At 38.9% G+C, this 18,972-nt stretch overlaps 1 protein-coding gene and 2 long non-coding RNA genes across 5 annotated transcripts in view; 2 read left to right on the forward strand and 1 right to left on the reverse strand.

Annotated features, from left to right (window-relative positions):
• Nucleotides 1-18,972, forward strand: part of LOC309509977 — a 961,882-nt gene that overhangs the window by 405,057 nt on the left and 537,853 nt on the right. The window lies entirely within an intron of this gene.
• The window catches only part of arhgap21a (Rho GTPase activating protein 21a), a 104,575-nt gene that overhangs the window by 34,982 nt on the left and 50,621 nt on the right, over nucleotides 1-18,972 (reverse strand). For all 3 annotated transcript variants that reach the window (XM_082184959.1, XM_082184958.1, XM_082184957.1), the window contains 2 exons: nucleotides 18,141-18,326; nucleotides 15,614-15,635 (listed from right to left, as the gene is read on the reverse strand). In XM_082184959.1, the coding sequence (XP_082041085.1) occupies nucleotides 15,614-15,635; nucleotides 18,141-18,326 (208 nt within the window). The remainder of the gene's footprint in view (nucleotides 1-15,613; nucleotides 15,636-18,140; nucleotides 18,327-18,972) is intronic.
• On the forward strand, nucleotides 3,892-7,350 carry LOC309509980. The gene is made up of 2 exons (XR_014210137.1): nucleotides 3,892-5,560; nucleotides 6,845-7,350. It is a non-coding gene; the product is annotated as an uncharacterized lncRNA (long non-coding RNA).

Genomic DNA, 18,972 nt, shown 5'->3' on the forward strand with positions numbered 1-18,972 from the left:
TCTATTAAAAAGATTAATTTATTTTACATCTGTAAAATTACAATACTAAGATTTATGGCTGTCTTCATTTATTTTGACTTTTATTTTGACAGGACTCATGAAGCCCTTAAAGTCACTATGAAATCAAAATGGACAATGTAATACAAAGGTATTTATTATAAATTATTTATCTATTCACAACATTATTTTTATATTTTCGTAATCTTTAATCAAAATAACTTCCTCTCCCTCTTGCAATGACATCTCTTATCTTCTCTGATGACTTGTTTACCGGCGCAAGGGCATGACAACCTGATGACCAATAGCAAACCACAACCATATAATCAATTGCAGAAGAACAAAATCAAGTCCCACTCAACATTTTTCTTTTGTTCGAGAAGCCATTTCACATACGTCACAAAAGGGAACAATAGACTAATCGCAACTTCCGTTTCATGCAGACTTTAAACCGTTTTTTGTTGTTGTTGTTGATGATGATAAGCACTTCTCATTCAAGTATTTGAAGATTGCTGCTGCATATTGCGTTCCCAAATGCACATTAAAGCGACCCAAACTCAGAGCAGACGCAGAGATACTGTGAACCGCTCCGCTCTGAGATACTGCAAACGCCAACGGATAATGAGCTGCTCACGTGTAAAAACAGTGAGCACACCAGACGAGTAAAAACACAAAAACTTCACACTGAAACGCGCAGAGTAAATATTTATTTAGTTAAATCACAGCTTATGTGCTTTGATAAACTCACAATATCTGATTTATGATGATTAATCGTGCAGCCCTAGTGGAATATGTTTAACAGAGCTGACAAACCGAATTAATAACAAACAAACGCCCAAGGGGCAAGAGATGTGTAGCTTTGCAAATGTCTGCTGTTCAAACTCTGCAGAAACCTTACGGAAGCAGATTATGTGCTGACCTACATGAAGAGTAGTTTGGGATCAGAAAAATTCAATCCACACCAACACAGAAAAGTGCACTGCAGAAAAAAACATTCACCAATCACACAAAATCACTGATGCAAACAGATACATCTTACTTGTGCTTGCACGAACATATAGCCACACAAAAAAGCAGTGCTTAATGTTGTTACACTGATGTGTGGTGTCAGGCTCCCTCTACGAGCACATGAGGTATTGCAGAAGATTTTCACCATACTGAATGATGTAATACCTTACTGGCCACATACTGAGCATGCTCTGGCTCTGACATACTGTACATCTGAGAGTGTATGTATGTACATGCATTAGTTTCTGACTATAACTTATTTTTCTAGTTTTTGAATTCTACAAAATGAATGTTTAAGTGTCAAATCAATTGTATTTATATAGCACTTTATACAATGCAGCTGTGTGAGCGTCAAAAAATTCAGGAATTAGTAGTTGCAATTCAAGTAGAGGTACAACACAGCAGCTCTACAGAAGTTCATACAGTCTAAGTGAATTCAATGCTACTGCTACAATAGTTTCAGTCTCGGCTTCAAATATGTCACTATGCCACTGATGAGAAAGCCAAAAGAAACAGTGGCAAGAAACCAAAATGAACTTACAGATACTATAATATTAATTAAATGAAAGGCCACCTAAGTGTACTTAAAGAGTGCACTTTCATGACTATAAATATACGTTTAAAAGGTGCACTTTGCACTAAAATTAAAACTTTTAAATTTTATTCCTTAGTTAAAACTCATCTTTAATCACCAAAATGAAACATTTAAATGTTTTTTCCTTGGAAAAAAAAACATGCCTTCAAATAGCTTGAATGTAACTCTACACCCTTGCCTCATTTAGCATACACGGTTCTATGAATATGCAAATGAGCCCCGCCTCCACTCACTCACACCAGCTCAGAGATCCATTCGTTGAGGATCACACGTTGACCTGATTGGTTACAAGGTAGTTTGTGGCGTCAGAAACACCAGCGATTTCAAACCGTGTTTTTGAGACTGTCTTTGGTTCACTGCAGTTTTAAGGAGAAAACACTCAGCAATGGTGTTGACTTATGAATTTGCACATGGTTTGTTTTAAAGCATATTAAAAACACCACAGACATATACATAACATTAAAAGCTTGATTTTCACCACAGGGGGACTTTAATAATCTTTTGTCATGATTTAAAGTAGTACACTTATTTTGATATGCTGACTAACAAACTAAAGCACAAGCATAAGAATTTGATTATTTTAGTTTACCATAAATGCTTGTCAGTACATTTGGCCAAACAATTTAACCATATTTCAAAGACAATAGAAATCATTTTGAAATTACATATGAAGATGTATGAAGTCCTACTTTAGTGAAGTTTATACACTTTTTGGAAATATACTGAGTGTACTTCTTTTCACAGTGGTTTAGCACTACAATGTATCACTACTGTTTAATTTGAAAAGCTCAAAGGACAAAAAGCAGGATTCCTTCAGCCCAACGAGCTTATCTAAGAAGTCAGGTAGAGAAGTTGTGGTATGTGATATGGACAAAATCTTTTCTCAATAAATTGCCAAAATGATGAAAACATCCTCTGGGCCAAAAAAAAAAAAAAAAAAAAAAAAAAGCCTTTTCAACTGAGTAGCCCTGGTTTACCCAATACTGAACATTGATCCTGTAGAGGGCAGTAATTCATATGATCAATTGAGGGCTGTAGTAATGGGATACCATCAATGGCTCAGTACCAGACCAGGAGGTTAATATTTTATTCCATTACATATGAATTGTGATCCAATCTGATTACTATTGGCATCTCTTGTGAGGCTTTGTTTAATATGATATGGCTCATCCTCATCTATCGAATCAGGCTGCCAAGACCAGACTTTTAATGGCTGTGCTTTACTGAGAGGTGGAGGCTCCAAAGGATGTCCCACTGATACAGTTACACTATTACAGCCATCGACTAACGGGCTGTGGACGTTAATCACAATGTCTGTGTAATGGTCATTTCAAAGGTACTTAAAAAGAACTGGAATATAGTGCACGAGTTGTACGTACTATATTAATGTGCTTTTTATCTTTCTGGAGCTTGGCAGCCACTTCTTCATTCACTTTTGTTGTACTGTATGGTAAAGTGCAGCATGAACATTCTACTTCGTATTTCATGGAAAACAGGAAATCAACAACATGACTGTGAATAAATTATGATTTTCTTAATTTATTTTAAAGTGTCTTTTCAGAGTTTAGAGGCTAACGGCTGTAACTCCAGTCTGATGTGAATGTGTCCACATGTGCCATGATGTTTCACACTAGCCTCTGTGCCAAATTCTCTGCCGTCCCTCGGGTGACTCATTCAAACATGCTTTTCTTCAACACATCAATAGAGGGCAGAGGAGGGCATGCTGAAAACCGTCTTTGTGTGGACAGGTTTGTGTTGCCCCCTCAGCGTCTGGAATCTCTTTTGTTAGTCTGTGTGAGTGTGTATGAACTCAATAAGGAATAAGGAACAATGCTCCCACAACAAACACACTGCTTTTACCAGCCGTTTGCTTCTCCCTAGATATAGTATAAAACTAAAAGCCCCAAAGTGCAGTTCATATCCCAGTGTTCTCGTCTACAGAGGTCTTTCTTCTTTCAGCGCGAGGTGTATACAGTAAATGACTGATGTTTTAGCTTGAACCACACTCACCCTCAAAACCCAGCCAGTGTCAACACACAATATGACTTATTGTGAGAAATCGACGTCTGATCTGCTGCAATCTGCACTTGAACCGCAAACTGTTGAACGAGTGTCAGGGTGTCAGGGCGTTTTCGGGTACACAGTGCTCTAGGGTTTGTGGAGAAAATGAGTTCAACCCAAAACCAGGCTCTGTGGGAACTGCCGGAATCCCAACTCTGCTCTACTGTACATAGACCCCGATATGATCACAGTGAAGTTCTTCATTCTTAGCTCGGGGAAAAACAAAAAAAACTTTGTTTTAGCCTGCTTTTGTTCTAAATGACATCACATGCATTTGTTGTTCGAGTTTGCTTAAAGTACACTAGCGTTCAAAAGTTTGGAATAATTAGGTTTTTAAATGTTTTTAAAAGATGTATCTTATGTTCACCAAGGCTGCATTTATTAAATACAGTACAAACAGCAATATTGTGTGATTATTACAATTTAAAATAACTGTTCTTATCAATGTTGAAAACAGTTCTTGCTGCATAATATTATTGTGGAAACCATAATACATATTTTTTTCAGGATTCTTTGATAAATAGTAAGTTCAAAAGAACAGCATTTATTTGAAATAGAAATCTTTTGTAATATTGCAAATGTCTTTACGGTCACTTTTAAACAATTGCATAAATCCTTGATGAGATGAAGTATTAATTTATTTTCTTTTATCTTACTTGCCCCCAAACTTTTAAAAGGTAGTGAATCACGGTTTCCACAAAATATTAAGCAGCACAACCGTTTTCAACCTCAAAACTAATAAGAAATGTTTCTTGAGCAACACATCGGCATATTACAATCATTTCTGAAGGATCACGTGACACTGAAGACTGGAGTAAATACTCAGCAATAAATTACATTTTAAAATATATTAAAATAGGAAACAGTTATTTTAAAATTGTATTTGAATACAATTTTATGTAGGGTCCAATTCTTACTATTAACTAGTTGCTTATTAGCATGCCTATTACTAGTATATTGGCTGATTATTAGTACATAAAGCACATATTAATGCCTTATTCTGCATGACCATATTCTACATCCCTTAATCCACCCAATACTTAAACTTAACAACTAACTTACTAACTATTAATAAGCAGTAATTATGAGTTTATTTTGGCAAACGTTGTAGTTAGTAGTGATAATTGGACCCTAATCTAAAGTGTGACTGAAACTTCCTTCCCTCCAAAAAATAATAATTAATTATACCAAACGTTGACCGGTAATGACCGGGGCCTTTAGCCTGAGACAGTCAGTGAAATAACTTTTGCATACAAAAATTTTACAATCTTTATAATATCACCATCTCCAATTTGTTTGGCTGATTGCACAAATCTGATACAATGAGCTGTGCCAAACTCTGCTCTATATTCTTTTCTCGAGTATTTTCCACTCTCTCTATTTGACCTACGGTCTTTTTTTTTCCGTCTCTGTGTGTGTTATTTTGGCTAAAGTCTCTCGTGCGCAGCTGGCCCTCCTGTTGTTTTGTGTTGGATAATGTTGTTTGGCAGCGGTTGGGAGGACGCCCATTCCCTTGATTCCCCTCAACATTACACAGCAGGGCCAAATTCCTGCACAACACAGCACTGACTCTCTTTCTATCTCTCACTCTCAGACAGAGGAGGGAGAGAGGGAATGAATAAGGAATTGGACTTGGTATGCTGCACAAGTGTAAAATAAAGACATGAATGCCCATCTTTCATCTGACTGACAGAAACCATTGTGAACAGAAAACTAAACTACTTTGCAAACCGTGATAGTATTATGACAGTGCAGAGAAAACTCGGATGATCCATGAACTTATATGAAATGGAAGTAGGCTAACTATTTAAAATTGAATTCCCTAATACACATATTTCTTTCATACAGTATATTCTAAATGGCAAGTAATTTTAGTTGAAATCCAGTATAAAGTATAGGGTACTGGAGAGGAGAATCCGGCCGATAGTAGAACCTCGGATTCAGGAGGAACAGTGTGGTTTTCGTCCTGGTCGTGGAACACTGGACCAGCTCTATACCCTCTACAGGGTGCTGGAGGGTTCATGGGAGTTTGCCCAACCAATCCACATGTGCTTTGTGGATTTGGAGAAGGCATTCGACTGTGTCCCTCGCGGCATCTTGTGGAGGGTGCTCTGGGAGTATGGGGTTCGGGGCCCTTTGCTAAGGGCTACCCGGTCCCTGTACGACCGGAGCAGGAGCTTGGTTCGCATTGCCGGCAATAAGTCAGACTTGTTCCCGGTGCATGTTGGACTCCGGCAGGGCTGCCCTTTGTCGCCGGTTCTGTTCATAACTTTTATGGACAGAATTTCTAGGCGCAGCCAGGGGCCGGAGGGGGTCAGGTTTGGGGACCACACAATTTCATCTCTGCTCTTTGCGGATGATGTTGTCGTATTGGCCCCATCAGACCAGGACCTTCAGCATGCACTGGGACGGTTTGCAGCCGAGTGTGAAGCGGCTGGGATGAGAATCAGCACCTCCAAATCCGAGGCCATGGTTCTCAGTCGGAAAAGGGTGGTTTGCCCGCTTCAGGTTGGTGGAGAGTTCCTGCCTCAAGTGGAGGAGTTCAAGTATCTTGGGGTCTTGTTCACGAGTGAGGGAAGGATGGAACGGGAGATTGACAGACGGATCGGTGCAGCTTCTGCAGTAATGCGGTCGCTGTACCGGTCTGTCGTGGTGAAGAAGGAGCTGAGCCGTAAGGCGAAGCTCTCGATTTACCGGTCAATCTACGTTCCTACTCTCACCTATGGTCATGAGCTGTGGGTTATGACCGAAAGGACAAGATCCCGGATACAGGCGGCCGAAATGAGCTTTCTCCGCAGGGTGGCTGGGCGATCACTTAGAGATAGGGTGAGAAGCTCAGTCACTCGGGAGGAGCTCAGAGTAGAGCCGCTGCTCCTCCACAACGAGAGGGGCCAGCTGAGGTGGCTCGGGCATCTTTTCCGGATGCCTCCTGGACGCCTTCCCGGGAAGGTGTTCCGGGCATGTCCCACCGGGAAGAGACCCCGGGGAAGACCTAGGACACGCTGGAGGGACTATGTCTCCCGGCTGGCCTGGGAACGCCTCGGGGTCCCCCCGGAAGAGCTGGAGGAAGTGTCTAGGGAGAGGGAAGTCTGGGCATCCCTGCTTAGACTGCTGCCCCCGCGACCCGGCCCCGGATAAGCGGAAGAAGATGGATGGATGGATGGATCCAGTATAAAAACCAAGCCAAAAGATCAGTGGCCCAATGTGTGTTCTTACCCATCATCACTCTTGAGCTGTCACTCATGTCTGTTGCCTACAAACCACTTTTCACACACCACACATCTCAATAAGAAAGCTGCACAAGCTGCCACCTCCGTTTAACACAAAACATCTGGGTAATACATCAATCCATTAGAGAGATCACTAGTGACCAGTCATGTCTGGCATTAGCTTTACAGCTTTTCCAATGGTGATACCAATATCTAGAGAGCATGGTGATAGACAGGTATATAGGCCAAGTTTGGATATTTTGAGATTATCTGCATTTTTTTTTCTTCACATTAAATAAAGTAGTTAAATAATTAAAGGTAATGTGTTTCAATAGGTTTTGCTATGGTATCGAAACTGGTACAGAGAACGGTGAAATTTTACTGGTATATACCAACTACTGAAATTTTGGTATTGTGACAACACTAGAATGCAGTATCTAACAATAGAAATGTTTCAATGTTCTTTTAAACAAGAGTTCCCCCCCCCCCCCCCCAAAAAAAAGTTAGACCTTTTCCACATCTTTTATCTAATATTAAATGTTTTAAGTGGATAGTTCACCCAAAAATGCCATCATCATTTATTATTGGTCACCCTTTATGTCTGTCTATGGGTTTGGCAAATATTTAACCAAAGAAAGTGTTAAAAAGAGTTTGTGGCTAAACCTCGTAACCCCATTGGATCCTCAAACTGTTGGTAAAGACTCATAATTCCACCCCTCCTCTATAGTGAATGAAGTACCACACATTTTGGACCATCTCTGCTTGTTTGCAATGCAACAATTACGATTCGATTCAGGGGTATATCTATCGATATTAATGATGTGCCTATAAAGGTGCCTCTAAAAATTAAAAATAAATACATATTATATATATATATATATATTGTGTGTGTGTGTGTGTGTGTGTGTGTGTGTGTGTGTGTATATATTTATATATACATATGTATATGTCTCATACATATATAAACAAACTTTTGTTAGATGCGATTAATCACGATCATGGGATACAGTATTCCACACACTTTGCTGTGTTGTACGTTTTGGCAAAATCCTGCATACTGCACACAATATACATAATACACATTGCAATTTTTTTTTATAAAAATAGTACAAGTATGGTTTTACAACACTACACTGGACCTGTTCATCTGTAATCAGGTGCAGAAATATAGCGGAGGTTGAGGACAGCAGCCAAGCTTGTGTGACAGGAGAGCCAAAAGCACATTGTTTTTGGGAACCCAGAGCTCTCTTATTTATGAGTGTTCTCCATATCTTCTGCAGTCAGGCAGCACTAGTGTAATAAAGCAGCGGAGACACTAGAGTTGGTGTCTGGAGTGCATCCAAACCGAGTCTGGCCCCTGCGGTGCAAGGTGGGGTTTTACTGGTCCTCCAAGAATCATGCAGAATTCTATTTGCTTGTGCTTGTGCTCTTGCTCCAATCCCTGTCCTCATGGACACCACCCAAAACATTAGCAAGAAAACAAAATGAAATGAAATATCTCTGGCATGTATTTTCATAGAAAAGGAAAACAAATATTTGAACAGATGTTGACTTTTTTTTACTTTTACTGCATATTTTTTCAACTGTAGCAAAGCCTTAAAGCACAACACAATGGGGATAATTCACTACAAATGATCTGTGACTGCTGATATGTTTATTTGCATTGTTTTAAAGTGCCTCTTTTTTTCTTAAAGGTTCCTAATTTTGTTTTGAAGGTCTCCAACAATAGGTTTACATGGGTTTAATTTTCTCATAATATATATCGCAGCATCACCTCTTTTCTCACAGTGTCTGAATCAGTTTGATAAAAGATTCATTCTCTATAGACCAGGGGTGCCCAATCCTGTTCCTGCCGATCGACTGTCCTGCACAGTTCATCTCCAACCCTAATCAAACACACCTGAAGCAACCAATTAAGGGTTTCAGGATCACTTGAAAATTAAAGGCAGGAGTGTTTGATTAGGGTTGGAGATGAACTGTGCAGGACAGTCGATCGGCAGGAGCAGGATTGGGCACCCCTGCTATAGACCAATCCTTTCCAAGAGCCTACTCTGCACTGATTGGTCAGATGACCTAGTCTGTTGTGATTGGTCTACCGCTTACAGCACATGTTGGAAACGATACGCTCATAACCATATCTGTATTTCAGCTCCAGAACCTTCCTCAGCACTTGATACACAGTGATACGAACAGTAATGATGGTGTCGGTTTTATCGTATCAACTCGAGCTTGAGTCCTCATCCTTTGGAAGTGCATGCAAAGTGGATTTGCTTTCGTAGCGAAGAAAACAGCATCTTCTAGACATGTCGAAAACACGAACCAAACTCTTCCAGGCCTCAGCTACAACTACAGTGTTTGAACTTTGCAGACCTTTTACATTTACAAAAAGCTATATCACACATTACAAGAAAGGTAGAATCCAAAAATGCATTTTAAGGTATAATACAAATCACCCAATTTAGCAAACCAACTGATCTCAATTTGCAAGGGGAAATTGCCCTTTTAATACAAAGAAATGCAACCATACAGTGGTAGAAACCAGTGAGTGAGTGTTTTCTTGAGGGTGTTCCTAACCCTTTCCTTGTGGAACTTGGAAATTGGTTTAACATCGGATTCTAAACTTCCATAATCATCTTTTCGGTCTGAAGAGTTTTCACAGTGGGCGGGGCTACCTGGCACAACACCCCCCCCCAAAAAATGTAAAGTATAATTTAGATGGATTGTAGCTTTGCTTTTGTGGTTGGTTAGGACAAAATATTTGATTTGAATTCTGATTAACATTTTTATTTATATATTACTTTATATTTATGATTACATTTTATATTAAACACAATTAACTTTTTATGTCACATCTGGATAGGAGATGGTTTTCCAATAAACCTGTTTACAACCAGCTTTTTGTGGGTGGTTATAGTGTCCTGTTAACTGAAATTGCTGAATTTGGTGCATTCTATAATGAAACGCAGTGCTTGCGTGCAAAAAAAACCTAACAAACAAACAAAAAAACTAAAATTACAAACCGGTTTAGTAAAAATGGCCCAATATGTGAATTCTCCCTCAGCTCAACACCTTACACATCTCATTTAAGGGTGAGAGGAATGATGGAAAATGAGTCAAATATATTCTTGGCTGTACAGCTTTAAAGCAAAAGTCAACAAACACGCACAAACATTGTGTCATTCTTTCAAACATATTTTAAAGGCAGTAAGAGCGCTGATCTCATAATACACAGCTCAGATTGGACGATACCCAACCATTCCACCCAGATTGTCTGCACGTGGAGTGCAGATCTCCATCCTAACACATGCCTGTGGCTTCTTCTGCATATATGTTACACAAATAAACATCCTAATTACTGTGAGGAAACATCTAGTCCTATGCAATGATAAGAAGCAAAAGAGGAAGAAAACATCCTAGTTTGTCTTGTTTGGTGACATAATGTAGAAACCCGAATTTCTCTGAGGTATTTCTTAGTGGTTGTTTGTTCATATGACGGCAGACTAAGCTTTGGAAAAAAAAAACTCCCACAGGCAGATGAGCGCAAATGCTTGATCCAAAAACTTGATTTCACTTGTTGCATTCTGAAAAGTGTAAGCCAGGATGTAAGTTATAAAGCAAAGCAATCTGACATTTAAAGTAATAGTTCACCAAAAAAATTAATACTGTCATCATTTCCTCACTCTCAGGTCATTAAAAACCTGAGATAAATCAAAATATTTGCTTTCTTTCTTCTGTAGATCACACAAAATGAGGTCAAAAGAATAATAATAATAAAAAAAACATACTGTAGATTTAATAGTTTTGTTCTAGTGTGTGGAGTGCCACGATGTGACCAAGACAGCGCATCACACAATAACAGATTCCATTCACAAACAACCAGAGTCCCGACCAGTGGCGTAGCTTGCAAAGTCGAAATCGCTGTCCATCATTTTGCGAGCAATTGATAGAGAAAATTTTCGCACAATATTGGAATGGAAATATTTCCATTTTAAACCATAAAGGCAAGCCAGTAGATATTGCACAATCAATGTGCAAACTTTGCTCTATTATGGCGATGAAGAAGTCGCAAACCTCAGTCAATTATTCACTACAGAAAGTAAAAACTTTAGAGTAAATAAACATGGCGGATGACGGGCAAGAAGAAATAGCGATAATAATGTTTGGACTGCTTTTTACAGAAAATATGCGGAAAAAAAGAAAAAAAGTTGTGTTATGGTTCTGTCTTCCGTCTGCTTGCTTTCTGATTGGGTATCGTTTCGTTCCATGTGACAATATGTACGTATAGCACGTGCGAGTGTGTCCTTGGGTTTGTTCCCTCCAAACAAAAGGAGTTCTGAATATTCAACATGTTGGGTACTTACGATTTGAGATCAGTGCAACCCCAATGTTCTTCTGAACAGATTCAATCACTCTTAACACACCTCACACCACAGGAAAATCTGATAAAATAATCTGTAGAACCATAAAGATAATCAGGACTTTACCTAGGATTGTCGGAAGGGGAGAATTGGGCTCAAAATTGGCTTGATTATCTTGTAGTGTGTCTGTGCCTTAAACCAGGCTCAGACTTCAGGAGTTTCAGGCTGATTTATACCTGACCCCTCCTGACATTCAGAGAAAAAAACGTTTCAAGGGCATCAGTTGGTTCCGATGTTCGGCGCAGATTATCTGGTAATGTGAGGTGTTTACTGATCAAATCTTAAACCTCCCGACCTGCTCGTGGACACATTTCAAACTTGTTTGATATTTAGGATTTTAAATCGTGATGATTATGACTATGATTACGAACTTTTGAAATGGCCACCGCGAGACAACAAGCAGCTGTACGGGTCAGGTGGACAACGAAGATGGAGGAACGGCCGGTCGCAATGTGGAAACAACACGACTGCTTATATAATGTCTACAGCAAGTTTCCGTGACACAGTATCCATTATATTTAAATCCGTTTCCCTGTGAGATCATGTGAGGTGCTAAATCTGGCATGATTATCTTAAGAATATATTGTAGTGTGTGATGTGCCATGCATGGTTTTCAAATTTTGTAGTGTGTGCAGTTTTGAGATTTGATTCTCCTTATGTGCGTGATGATGCAACCAGATTTCACAATCCATTAAGATTTTAAAAACTCCTGTAGTCTGTGCCCGGTTTTAAGGTAAAAATCACTATGATAAGGAAAGGCATTCAAGTTATATATATAGAAACCAGAATATCATAGAGACTCATTTGGGGCTCTTTTGACATGGGCCAGAAATCATCTAGAAACAAGCAAGCAATGTTATAGCAAGCACCAAGAGCACACTCTGAAGTATGAAGAGTATTAATGCCCTTCAGCAGAGTAATACAAGCTGCCAAATAAAGGCGTGTGTTACACATGCGGGCAGCATTTCCTTAACACTACAATAAATCTGTGTGTGTGAGTGTGTGTGTAAGTCTCAAGTTACACACCCCCCCGTTGCAGAACTCTCTGGAATGCACCATTTAGGAACGGTTACGAGAAATTTCTGCTGCTCAATTTCCTGCAGGAAAAGCTCTTTACCAAATATTTAACTGAAAGGCAGATCAATTCACTACAGCTGTTCTAGGGAACATCACTACACATCTGTCAGCTGTAAGTGGACATCAATATATCTTTAGCTCTGCCTGTAAATGGGCTGTAATTGGTGCCTTAATTACTACAGACAATTTAGCATGTTGGAATTACTTTAATTGTGAATTAGTTTCCTATTTGGGCATACAGAACTTGACTGTAATCAAATCTCGAATGCCTATTTGCTTTTATATGACTACTACATAATAAAAATATTAAGGACACAAATGATCATTGAAACATTTAGTTGCCATCCTTCTATACAGAAAAATCTCTAAGGTTAAAAGAGTCCTAAAGCTGGAATGCTGTATTGACCAATCAGCTACTGAGAGCCAGATAATCTGTTTTATAACTGTTAATATATCTCCATTACAGACAAGTTCTTTGAGAGCATGCAGGACTCTACATACTGACCTCATACTAAAGGGTTTATATGGCAGGGAGATATGTTGAAGTGAGTGTGCGTGCAGTAAAAATTACAAATACGTGCAGGAGATGAAAGCCAGAGTGGGTTTTCCTGTTGTCATAATGGGGCGTATCAGACGTGATTCGGATATGAATGAGGGGAAATCTGACAAACACTGCAGCAGAACAGAGAGAGAGAGAGAGAGAGAGAGAGAGAGAGAGAGAGAGAGAGAGAGAGAGAGAGAGAGAGAGAGAGAGAGATGGTGCTGCTTTGACCAGAGCAAGTCAAAGACATGGATAAACTACTATAAAAATACTTATTGCAAATTAATCCATTTCTAGACAAACTAGACAGTGATTCTCACAATCTACCAAAAAACCAGTGGTCCATTGACATTAACATGTGGCTAAGAATCGGGTTTTTCTGACATTTATATGAACCTGATTTCAATGCAGTATATAAATACATAAAGCAAAGCCTGTGAACCCTTTACCTGATATACAACATATTAAATATAATATAGCTAGATCTAAATCCAGTTGATCACTTACATCAATGTTATACCTCATCATATCGCCTAGCCCTGAAACTTAGTAAAGTACTAAGGATTATAGACATAGCATTATAACTTTCTGCAAAGCTGCTTGGAAAGTGCAATACAAATAAATTGACATGACTTGACGCTTGGGCGTATTTAATTGATGAGTGGTCAATACAATATATAACCCAGGGTATGATTTTACCCCAAAAATCAATATATCTGACACAAAATTGTAACGGCCAATCCACGTTTCGCTGCCTAGTTCTGGGAATTGCAGTGATCCATTTGCTTCTCTTTTCTGTAGCATTTGGCAGTCTGTTAAAAGATAGCTCTGATGTCTTGTTGAATCTGTACAGTCATTCACACTAGGTCTGTCACGATTATGAAATTTGGCTGACGATTAATTGTCTAAAAAATAATTGCGGTTATGCCGATTAATTGCAGTTTTAGGGCTTTGTCATACTTTTTTTTGTGAGCTTTATTCATTAAATAATTGTGATGAATTTAATCTTTTGTAAGTTATCATTTTGCAGTGTAAGATTACAATTAACAGCTTTAAATATGAAATAAATGTATTCAATAGCAATTAATTTTTATTTATTTATTAAACTGAGTATAAATCAGCAGCAAAAAGCAATTCTTGAAAAAATCTGCACAGTAATTTTATCAAATCTAAACATATTACCATTAGTAATCTTATAAAATTCATTCAGGTATTCATACATTTAACTATTTTATATTTATATGTGAATGTAAAGAATTCAGAAGTGTATATATTTATAACATGGAGTCGCAGTGTGCAGCGCTGCACAAGCGCGCATTTAAAAGTTCACAGCACAAAGCGAAGAAATGTCGAGCGCACAAATCCTAGTGTATATCTTTCCAACAGTTTATTGATCATTTGTTTCTTCACAGTTTTAAATTCCAGTTATTGAGCGTCTGATGCCAATTCATAGTCCTTTCGATGTGTGTGGACGAACCATAGACAGTATATAAACATAGACAGTATACCAGACTAGGCGCGTGCGCTGTTTGAATACTGAATGGAGAATGATTGACAGTTCCAGAGGAGAGAAGACAAGTTTCCGTGAACCTTAATTTAATTATGTAAATAGACTTCTGTCCCTCACATTAAACTATGGAATGGCTTCAGATGACTTTGAATACATTGCTGGAAAACTTAATTAGTGCTTGTCTATTTCTTTTGGTCCATGACTCCTCCTTGTGCCGTAGGCCTATAAAAGAGCGCAGTAAATCGCGGTTGTCTGAAACAATCGCAGTTCGATCAAATAAGCGCGATCAGACGGTTATTTAATTATCGCGACAGGCCTAATTCACACAGCTCTATACCATTTTAGATGTGTTTTGTGTTTTTCACAGTATTCAAGCTGAACACCAACTCCCGCCTCCTGTGACATCATGTGCATCTATACTGGAGCCCTACTCCTGTAAACCTCTCTACTTCACGGCTACTGATAGTCATTTTGCTACTGTGCATGTTCCACTACCTTGTATGATTTGTAACTCCACAAACCTTCATGGCACTCTTCTTCAGTAACCAAACACCAGCCCACAGCTGATCAACCGCCACAGAGCACGCTGCACTGCCAGCTGGGAGTTTTCCTGCCCCGGGAGCGTGCATTAAAGATTCCCAGCAATTCGCAGAGTGCAAGGTCAGACACAGGCCACTGAAGATAACACCTCACTCTCATGACAGACACAGTAGATACAGACCTGAAGTTCTGAGAATCTCCTACCTATTACTATGAAGTATGAACCTTATATCACAGTGAGTTTGCTGCTATGACCTACGTCTACTGACTAGCCAATAAAAATGCAATATGAAAAAGCATATTGATGCTCCATTTGTAAAATTGGCCTCTTTCGCCTATTCTCCTCTTTCACTCCATATTCTCCTCTTTCGCTTCCTCCTTTTTTCAGTGCACATAATTCATCTTGCTCTATTTGTTTACCACTAGCGCATGCTGATGACATTTTATTCTTCTATACTAACTTGCGTTGTAGCCTACGATTCAGTAGGTGTCATCATCATACAGTCTACATGCATGTTGTACCCAAGTTTTTTAGATCCATGTTGTACAGTGTGATTTATAATGACTGCAGAAATCACAAAGTCTGTAGCAGGCATCAGACAAAAGCCTTAAATAAACAAATGCAGTGAATGTGGATCACAGACCAGTTAAACTCACCTCTGCTGCTATTGTCTTCATCCTGAAAGAGAGAGAAGATAAAAGAGTGTTAATACTCAGATGTTTCAAAAACGTTCATGAAATCAAAAGCTGTGTGGGATCGAAATCATGTTCCATTTGAAGTGTAATCCAAGCTACACCTAAAACCTAGTTAAACATTCCAGAAAACTTTACATTAATAACAAATTACTAATAAAGAATAATAATAATAAAAAAAAAACGGATTAAAATAGAAATAGTGTTCTAAAGTTTGGGGTCAGTGAGACAGAAAAATAGATCTCATTCCTATATGTTTATGTCAAGTTGTGTTGTCATATATTTGCCTGACATAGGGATTAAAGTGAATCACATGTTGGCTAACAGTAATCTGTAAGGAAGCATTATCTGAAAACAGTTGATGGTACTAGCATTATCTGACGGCTGGTGATGGTGGGACAACAGAGCTTTAATCTCTTTATGGATGAGGGGCCACTAGGCTGATGTCACTCAGAAATAAAACAGGAGTGAACATTGGACGGTGTGTTAAAACAACCAGTACAACTTGCTGACATGTATTTTGTCTCATGTAATCACTCAATCAGTGTTTCAACCACAGAAAAATGTGAATAAAACAGTTTATAAACAATGTCACATAACGTTGCATTTACATCAGGAAAGACATTCAGCGATCATAAACTCACTAGTAGTTGGCTAGAAAAAATGCTCTACGGAGGAGCATTTTCTAAATATACCCACTAGCCACTTCATTACATATTCGTAATATTTTTACTTAAGCTTCATTATTTGATGCATGTTTGAATAAATCTGTCATGAAAACAAGTTATTACAGTCCTTTTTTAAATATCAAAACCCTGACTGTATATATAATCAGGGCTTTGATCATTTTCAGTGTGTTTTAAGTTCAGTGCCTGTTTGCCCGTGTGACCCAGTTTCCCAGTGTGTGCCAGTTTGTTCCCTTGATTGTATATCCCACTCACCTGCTGCCCAATAATTAGCTCTGTGTATTTAAGTCCTGTCTTCCTTCAGTTCATTGTCATCAATGTAAAGGTGCATTTTGTCTATTTCCCTGAGCTCTCCTGTGATATATTTGGATTAAAGACTATTTTGTTTGAATCTTCGTCATTGTGTCCTGTTAGCAGCCACCTGTGACATATATATATATATATATTTAAATATTTATATTCAACAACAAACTGGAGTAGAACCAATTATATAATTAAGAAGTTGATATAAAAACTACAATTTAAATGTTTACAATTCAGTTTATGTTTTATACGTGTAGATTATTAAATATTAACTTTATTTCCGGGGGGTTTTTTGGGGCTAAAAGAAAACGTTAATTTTGGTTTCAGTGTGTCTGTAAAAAACCTAGTTTTAGTGCATCACTACAACTAACTGTCACAGTTATGCTCAGTTCTGAGTCAGTTTGATTTCTATCAGTCTGTTTTTCATGCATATGATGATGAATCATTTGTTCCTCACAGCTGTTCATCATTTAGTTCATCACCATGTGTATTTAAGGCCCCGTTTACACGTACATGGTTATTTTGAAAAACTGAGACATTTCCCTTCGGTTGTGCCCCTCGTTTGCACGCAAACGGAGAATTCGCCTCTGAAAACGATTCTTTCTAAAAACTCCGGCCAGAGTGGAGATTTTGGAAAACTCTGTTTGCACGTTTGCATGTAAACATGAGTTTTAGGCAGTCGACGTCACAGTATGCGACAGAACTTGCACTGCGTCAAAGGTGCAACCTATATTTTCGGGATTCTGATTGGCTAACATGGGCTTGAGCTTCTCGTTACACTGCCACCTACAGGTTCGGCATGCTCTTGACGGCATATACATGGGTTTGTGTAAACTAACACTTTTCTGAAAACGGAGAGGGTGAAATGTCCGTTTATGAAAATAAACGGCCACGTGTAAACGTACCCTAAGTTCCTCACCTTCATTCATTCTTTGTCCAGTATTGTGTGTGCATGGCACACTGTTTCGAGTGGTTGGCTTATATTTAATAAAGACGTTATTTATACCTTCTTCTTCGTCCTTGGACTTAAACTGTTACACCAACAAAATCCCAAAATGTGGCACAAACTTTATAAAAGGCTTGACAGTAGCTGATGATGTAGGATAGGATCCAAAAAAAATGTGACCGACTGACACTGGAACGGCACTTTTGAGAATGGTCAGCTTTAACACTGCAGTGAAATATGCTGAAATACACAATTTATTTCTACAACCCACAGTTGAGTACATTGAGAATTGACAGCGCCAAAAAACACAAGATGTTGTGAGGCCTGTAGATGTCCCCCCTCTTCCCCCCGCCTAAGATGCAAATGTCATAAATGATCCTATTATTGTATGCAGACGAGCACTAAAGGTAAGCATTTCATCTTAAGCACATACTGTATCTGCTGGAGAGGGAGAAAAGAGACTCTGAAGCTGAATTACGTTTAGGAAACAAACTGACAAAACCAATCGACCCAATGATCTGGGTCACTCTTACGCGTGTGTTTGCTGTGAACTGACCTTGAGAGAAGACTGCACGGCTGACTCCGGCGGGTACACGATGAAGTGACGGAGTGTGAAACCAAAGCCGTGAGAGGTGCGGCGTAGGTGCAATGTTTTAGGCCCTGGCCATGAGAAGGGCTCCTCTTCAGCAGCCGGAGACAAAGCTGATGCCTCGCTGCGCTCACAACCATCCTTCTGTTTGGCCTGAGAAAGAGAACAAAATACTAATAATTAGTCATTCGGATACTTTTAGTCAATGGCAGAACATTAATGAATCAATCCACATAGAGGAAATGATGGTTATGTTTTTGGCTCAAGGGCCTTACATTCATCCTATAGCTCTACACTCAATTATTGCAGTTACCAGATCAGATATTTAACCACTCAGTAACAAAAATATGATGATACTAAAATGTTATCCTGTAGGATAAGAGTCACAAAAAACACCCTAAGGAGAACACATTTTTGAGTAATTTGACATTTGAGTTCAAAGCTTATAGTGGCCCTTGTGACAATGTCCCCATGTGACAACGCTCATCAAGAGCACTTCTGTTTACCTCATTTATAAATGGTTATGTCATTTATTTTTCCACATGTGCAGTATAATGCCATTGTCAATTCAAGAAAGGTTTAAACGAGTTTGATCTCTAGAGGGTCTTAATGGAGTTTCACCCAAAACTGACATGGTACTCATTGAGAGTGAAAAAGAACTTCTTTGAAGAAGCTCATCATTACACAAAGCACTCTCTGTCCCAGTGCAGCAGAAAAACATTTGCCTTTTTAACCTGCCACATCAGCACTCACACACAGACTCTTGGTGTTCCAACTGATTTTAATAGGCACTGAACTG

This window comes from Leuciscus leuciscus (genome assembly GCF_965113295.1).
Source record: "Leuciscus leuciscus genome assembly, chromosome: 11".
In the NCBI taxonomy this organism is placed as follows: Eukaryota; Metazoa; Chordata; class Actinopteri; order Cypriniformes; family Leuciscidae; genus Leuciscus; species Leuciscus leuciscus.